This window comes from Helianthus annuus, chromosome 15, assembly GCF_002127325.2.
Source record: "Helianthus annuus cultivar XRQ/B chromosome 15, HanXRQr2.0-SUNRISE, whole genome shotgun sequence".
NCBI classification, from domain to species: domain Eukaryota; kingdom Viridiplantae; phylum Streptophyta; class Magnoliopsida; order Asterales; family Asteraceae; genus Helianthus; species Helianthus annuus.
In genome coordinates this window covers 25,908,405-25,915,323 of record NC_035447.2, presented here as the reverse complement: position 1 = coordinate 25,915,323, position 6,919 = coordinate 25,908,405, and the positions used below count along the sequence as shown (strand labels likewise).

At 30.6% G+C, this 6,919-nt stretch overlaps 1 protein-coding gene across 2 annotated transcripts; it reads right to left on the bottom strand.

The window, feature by feature from the left end:
- Positions 1-254: 254 nt before the first annotated feature.
- LOC110937470 (uncharacterized mitochondrial protein AtMg00810-like) lies at positions 255-5,812 on the bottom strand. 2 transcript variants are annotated; one of them, XR_002590803.2, is made up of 2 exons: positions 5,448-5,812; positions 255-1,052 (listed from the first exon to the last, which is right to left on the bottom strand). XR_002590803.2 is itself a non-coding variant. In XM_035983739.1 (2 exons), the coding sequence occupies exons 1-2, from the start codon at positions 5,716-5,718 to the stop codon at positions 683-685; spliced, it is 609 nt and encodes a 202-aa protein (XP_035839632.1). In that variant the 5' UTR covers positions 5,719-5,812; the 3' UTR covers positions 255-682. The 2 variants fall into 2 exon arrangements, 1 of the variants encoding a protein (XP_035839632.1); XM_035983739.1 differs by having other exon boundaries at positions 5,480-5,812.
- Between the last annotated feature and the right edge of the window lie 1,107 nt (positions 5,813-6,919).

Here is a 6,919-nt window from a genome sequence, read left to right as displayed (position 1 = left end):
GAATTAACATTGAAAATCTTTTAGTTTGAGAAATTCGGTACTGCTACCTGTACTATTTGCGCATTCCTGATCACGGGTATTGTACGAACAACAACGGTATCATACAATTTTTTTGTTAATTTTCTTCAACTTTTAATTATTTCTTTTTTTTTTAGTTTCAAGGGTAGGATGAGCTCGGTGCCAATCAATACCGAACCGGTACTGGTACCAAAGATACCGGTTACGGTACCGGTATATGAAGGTAAAAATTGAAATAATATGAACCGTGATCCTTCTCATTGATATCCTTCTCAATATATAATACAGAGATACAGGCTAAATATGGATATAGAATAATTACAATAATCACAATATAATCATGCCTAATATACGGATGCTATTACACCCCCGCAGTCGAAGCGGGAGGTGACCGAATGCTGAGACTGGACCTGAAATCTTCAAATAAAACTCGTGGTAATCCTTTGGTAAATATATCTGCAATCTGGTATCGTGACGGTACATGAAGGATACGAACATTGCCGCGCTGAACCTACTCTCGCACAAAGTGAATATCTAATTCGATGTGTTTGGTGCGTTGATGCTGAACCGGATTGCCGGAAAGATAAATGGCGCTGACGTTATCGCAATAAACCATTGTAGCTCGTGTAAGTGGTAATGAGAGGTCGAGAAGCACGTTCCGGAGCTAGCAAATCTCAGCAACAACATTAGCCACCCCTCTATATTCGGCCTCAGCACTGGAGCGAGATACAGTGGCTTGTCGTTTGGAAGACCATGAGATGAGATTATCACCAAGATAGACGCAGTAGCCACTAGTAGAACGCCTGGTGTCAGGGCAGCCAGCCCAATCAGCGTCAGTGTAAGCCACTAATGATGTGACACGAGAAGGACCGAGTGTAATACCAAACGATGAAGTGCCCTTCACATATCTTAAAATTCTCTTGAGTGCATGCCAGTGATCGAGACATGGTGCGTGCATATGCATGCACACCTGTTGAACCGCATAGGTGATGTCAGGTCGTGTAAAGGTGAGATATTGGAGAGCTCCGGCTAAGCTGCGGTACAAAGTAGGATCATGAAATACATGAAATAATATGAACCGTGATCCTTCTCATTGATATCCTTCTCAATATATAATACAGAGATACAGGCTAAATATGGATATAGAATAATTACAATAATCACAATATAATCATGCCTAATATACGGATGCTATTAAAAATCGGTAGCGAACCGGTACAAGTAACGCCAAAAGTCAGTAACAAATTGATACTTAAAATCTTTCGGTTCAGGAAATTCGGTACCGGTACCCAGTACATTTGCCCATCTCTGACCACGGGTTTCATATGACCAACATTATTACCATACAACTTTTTGGTTGATTTTCTTTTCGTGATTTTTTGGACATTTTCTTTTTATTCTTGTCAGCGGTTTCGTGCGCAACGCGCTCGTAGTTATTTTAAAACACATGTAAACACAGACTAAATAACAAAAGAAGTTCGCCGCAACACGGCGACTTCATAAACCTAGTTAACTTAAAAAAACTAAATGATTTTTTTATATGAAAGAATATATTGATTTAGCAATTAAAAAGGTTGTGTGAATTTAAATACTTGATTAATTTTGATGAAAAGATAAAGAATACTTAATTCTAGTGAAAAGATAAAGAATACTTAATCTATACAATATAATAAAAGAAACCACTTTGAGGACACATGTCACTCATTGGAGCCATCTATTTTTTAGCTTTTTAAAATTAAATAATTATTTAAAATTAAATAATTATTTATGAGATATGCGTAGAGATATACTATTTAATATATATAATTATGAGATATACGTAGAGATATAGTATAGATTAAAAAGTTATTTAGAAAATATACTATTAATATAAAATTATTATTTTTATAATATATTTCCTTAGATATAGGAATAGGTTCCATTAAAGTTTTATTATATCGTAGAGAGATTTTATTTTAATATTTACGTTTATACTTTTACATCCAAATTTAGGTAACATATTTAAATTGTCTATGACTCTTTATAATCAGTAATATATTTTAAATATATTTAACTCTTTATAATCAGTAAATGTTTTAAATATATTTATTTTAAATAAAATATTACATATTTTTATATGTTTTATAAAAATAAGAATATGACTTAAGATGTAATTTTAAGGAGAGAAAAATTATTATTACTTAATAGGTGAGAAAATGCAGGAAATCAAAATCTGAAATTAATCAGAACTCAACTCGCGTATTACATGAGGTTTTTAAAGATATAAGTTTTTATTATTTACTATATAAAATTACATTTATTCAACCCGTGTAACACACGGGGTATTTTAAGATACAACTTTTTTTATCATTTACTATACAAAATTACATTTATCCAACCCGTGTAATACATGAGGTATTTAAAAATATAATTTTTTATTATTTGATATATAAATTCAACCCGTGTAATACACAGGGATTTTTAAAGATATAACTTTTTTATAAATTACTATACAAAATTACATTTATACAACCTGTGTAATACATGAGTTTTTAAAAATGTAACTTTTTTTATTATTTGATATATAAAATTAGATTTATTCAACCTGTACAATACACGGGGTTTTTTAAATATATAAATAATTTATTATTTAGTATTTTTCTTCATTATTTGATGTATAAAATTATATTTATTCAACCTGTACAACAATACAAGGGGTTTTTAAAGATATAACTTTTTATTTTTTAGTATATAAAATTATATGTATTCAATCCATGTAATAAACAAAGTCTTTAAAGATATATTATTTTATTATTTAGTATATAAATTCACATTTATTCAGCCCGTGTAATACACGGGGTTCTAATCTAGTTCTAGTTTAAAAAACATTAGTTAAATAATGATAAAATAGTAAGTTAAATAATATATATTGGTTTTAATTGAATCATATCTAATTGACCCACTGTGATATTTTTGGCTGGATGCTGGCATTGCAATCTCAAAGAAAAAAAATAATAAGGTGGGGGAAATCGAACCCTGTACTCTCTCGATGCAATTCATACATAGAAACCACCAGACCAAGTTCAAGGTTTTAATTTCTTGTATGGCAGACATTTTATATATATAGAATATGGCGGTGCCTGTGATGTGACAGGCATCGACCATTGATTTTAAGAGTATATATAATACGATTGAACAATCGTTTAGTCTTTATAAAGATAAATTGATGAATACTAATCTTTTTATAAATAAGATTTATGATTCCTGTTTTTTTTTTTTTAATTCCAAATAATGAAAGAGACTAAAAGGATAAAGGATCATACACAAGACAACATTTTGTGGGAAGCATACGTGAGGAGATATGAGGATACGTGTCATTGATATAAAGGTAATTTGATCTTTTTTCACCTGAAGAACATCTCTGTTGATTTTCAAACGACTATAACTTTTTTATACACTAATATTTTTTTTAAATTCCACCCTGTTAACAAGCATTTCATTATCTTTAATTCGATTAGCCTATTACTATAGTTTTCTTACAAAAAAATTTATAGGATTTTGAATATCCATTAATCCATTACGTGATTTTGTATATCTAACACATTACGCTCTGCTTGCGGTATGCACATATAATGTATATATGTGCGGGCACTCGGGAGTCAAAAGTGAAACTGCACTAATTTTAACGTTATTTTACTAATTTCATGAAAATAACGTTAAAAGAGGGGGATGGTTAATCATGCATTATGTGGTGGCATTGATAGCCAAAAGACAAGGGAGTACATGCACTAATCGGCCTTTGTCTTAATTTTGGCCTTGTGTCCAAGGCTTGATGCAAAACTACTATCGAGCCGGGGGTCTCATTGGAAGCAGTCTTTCTATTCCTATGGAGTAGAGGTAAGGCTGTCTACATCTTACCCTCCTCATACCCTACCTTAGCTGTGCTATTGGTGGATTTACTGAGTATGATGATGATGATGTATATCTAACACATGACTACATGATTTTGAATTATTATTACCTGATTACACATTCAATATATAAACAGTACGTGATTACACATTCAATATAAATCCATTAATTGATTACACATTAATATGATTTGTTATGACTGAAGTTATTATAATTATGTTTATTACATGATTACACATTTAATAATCAGAACTTGATTGTTTATGCTTAATTATGTGATTAAATCTCTAATATATAGCATTATGTGGTTATTATAAGTGGATTTGGCTAATGTTTTGTATATAATTTATCCTTAATAAGTGATTAGACATGAAATATTTAGTATTTACATGAAATATTATGTATTACACGTTTTTGTTTTTACGTAATTACATAATCACTCAGTGTGGTTTCACATAAAATACTATAATAAAATCATGTAATCAAGATATGGGTATTCAAAATCACGTAGTCACTTAATAATACATAGTCAACTATTGTTACGTAATTAGGTAATCACTAAGTGTGGTTTCACATACTATAATGAAATCACGTAATGGGTATTCAAAATCATGTAGTCATGTGTTGGGTATTCAAAATCACGTAATCAAGTAATGAGTATTCAAAATCACGTAATCACGTAATGGGTATTCAAAATCATGTACATTTAAAAAAAACTATAGCAATAGGTTAATAGGTTACTCGAATTGAAGAGAATGAAATTCTTGTTAATACGGTGTAATTTAAAAAAAAATATATATTTAATGTATGAAAAAGTTATACCCGTGTGAAAATCAAGAGGGAATAAGTTAACGTGAGAAATGACAAGAACACCCTTTCTTTATATGTTTCTTCAATTATTTGAATCTTATATTTACGAAAATGTCACCGCCGAGATTAATGGCTAAGCTTGTCTCTTAAACTTCGTAGACAATTTTTGTCAAATACAAAATCTTCTCTCTATAAATTTTAAGAGATTCAAGAATAATGTTTATCTTATAATAATTAAAAGTGAAAACAATGGGTTTAGATTTTATATCGTAAATTTTAAAACAAAAAATGCAATGGTTTGACAACATAAATTCCTTCTTCTGGAAAAAAAAAAGAAAAAAGAAAAAAAAAGCTGCATAGTAGGTCAAAATAAAATAAAAAGAAACGGTTTTTTTTAAAGCCACAATTGTTTAATATGGCCATATGGGTGGAACATAGCAATTAAAAAATGATTCACGTCGGAGTCGAACCAACGACCCAAGGCAGTTCAACAGATTAACAGGCACCATAACAACAACCTGGACTACCAAGAAATCGTTTAGGTGTTAAATTCATTTAAACATACAGCGAAAACGCCTCTAGATCTCAAACATGTTCTATAAGAATATTAATTCATGTTACTTCCAACCTTAACACTAACCATATACTGATATCATAATTACGCAAGGGGTTTATTGATGAGTGTTAAAAGGTGGACAACAAAGCACATAACATATAAAAAAATATACCGATCAGCAGCGATGGATGAAAATCGAGTAACCTTTGGCCGAGAGAGAGAAAAGAGAGATTGTGCGTGACGTTCTTGAGTCTCCTATGGGATTTTGACGAGCTATTGATGCGCCGTTTTAGTTCATTGCCGAAGTTCAGCGAGCATAGAGGATATCGTAGATTGATGAAAAGAAAAGAAATTGAAAGTGCTGTTATGTTGGGAAAAGGTGTAATAGATTGATTTGACACTGCTTTTATATAACCTGATGAACTGCAAAACGGTTGTTGCATTCAAATGGATTGCTTATTGAAAAAGAAAAGCGTGCAAATTGATTGCAAGTTTGACAGAAAATCATTCGTGCTTAAAACACATTTTAACGGCTAATTTGGGTTACTGCGGCTAATTATATATACATAAAATCATTTATAAATAATATTGCTTTTGTAAACAAAAGATATTTCATTATTATATATTATCTTTTTACAAATAAATAATATAAAATAATCGCGTGATAAATTGGAATTTTAAAATCGAACATGTGGTGATGAATGTGTGATAAAATAAATAAGTGAAGAAACAAAATCTTGAATAATAATTGAAGTATATGATTGTTTTTAGGATAAATGTAACATGGTGATTGGTTGATAAAATAAAATAAAAATTAGGAGTAAAAAACATTATCTGGGAACAACTTCAAGTAATGACTTTAAGATGATAATATAAAGAGGTTTTTGCACAATTGGAGGTATCTATAACAGTAGCTATAATTTTACAAGTATACCATTTATTTTTTTAAATAACTATGAATAATGTATCTTGGGAGGAACCATCAATGGCAATGGCTCCAAGAAGTTTACAACCCGACTCGACTAATACTAGCATTGTCGCTAGTGATCAAGCTCCACCCATGAATTATATATTCTCAAGCCAAGCCCAGTTCATCGCAGCCTTCAGAACTATTACATATCTCATGGACCAAGAAACAATGAAGATCACTCTGATTCGTCAATGGATATGCATGCGGATCATGATTCATTTTTTACGACTTCTCTTTGAGGAGAACATAGACTTATGATATCATCAATATTTTAAGTCATTTTTTAGTATTTATTACAAAAATATGATTTAGATTCGCCTATACTAAATTAATCTCTCTTTTTTATTGCAGCAGTACGATGGTTGGAGTATGCTGAAATTGTCATAGACCAAAGAAGTATACTGGTGGCATTTTAAAAGGGTACTTTTATTCTCCGAAGTTTTTGGATTCTATTTACTAATAATCAAAGGTCGAAGGTGTTTATAGATAGATATAGAGATTGACCTGCTGGTGATTGAAAATTTGCTGAATTTCTACTAGCAAGATGATTACTTGATGATAATAAAAAGCTATTCTGACACTCATGACACATAATAACAAGCCAAACTTATAAGAGAGAATATCTCATAATAACAAGCCAAACATGTAATAGAGCATATTTTAACAGACGAACA

Coding starts and splice junctions, on each gene's coding strand:
- LOC110937470 (XM_035983739.1), bottom strand. CDS start 5,718: ATGCAACAACCGTTTTGCAGTTCATCAGGTTATATAAAAGCAGTGTCA. Junction 1,053..5,479: donor TTTCTCTCTCTCGGCCAAAG/GTTACTCGATTT, acceptor TTTGTACCGCAG/CTTAGCCGGAGCTCTCCAAT.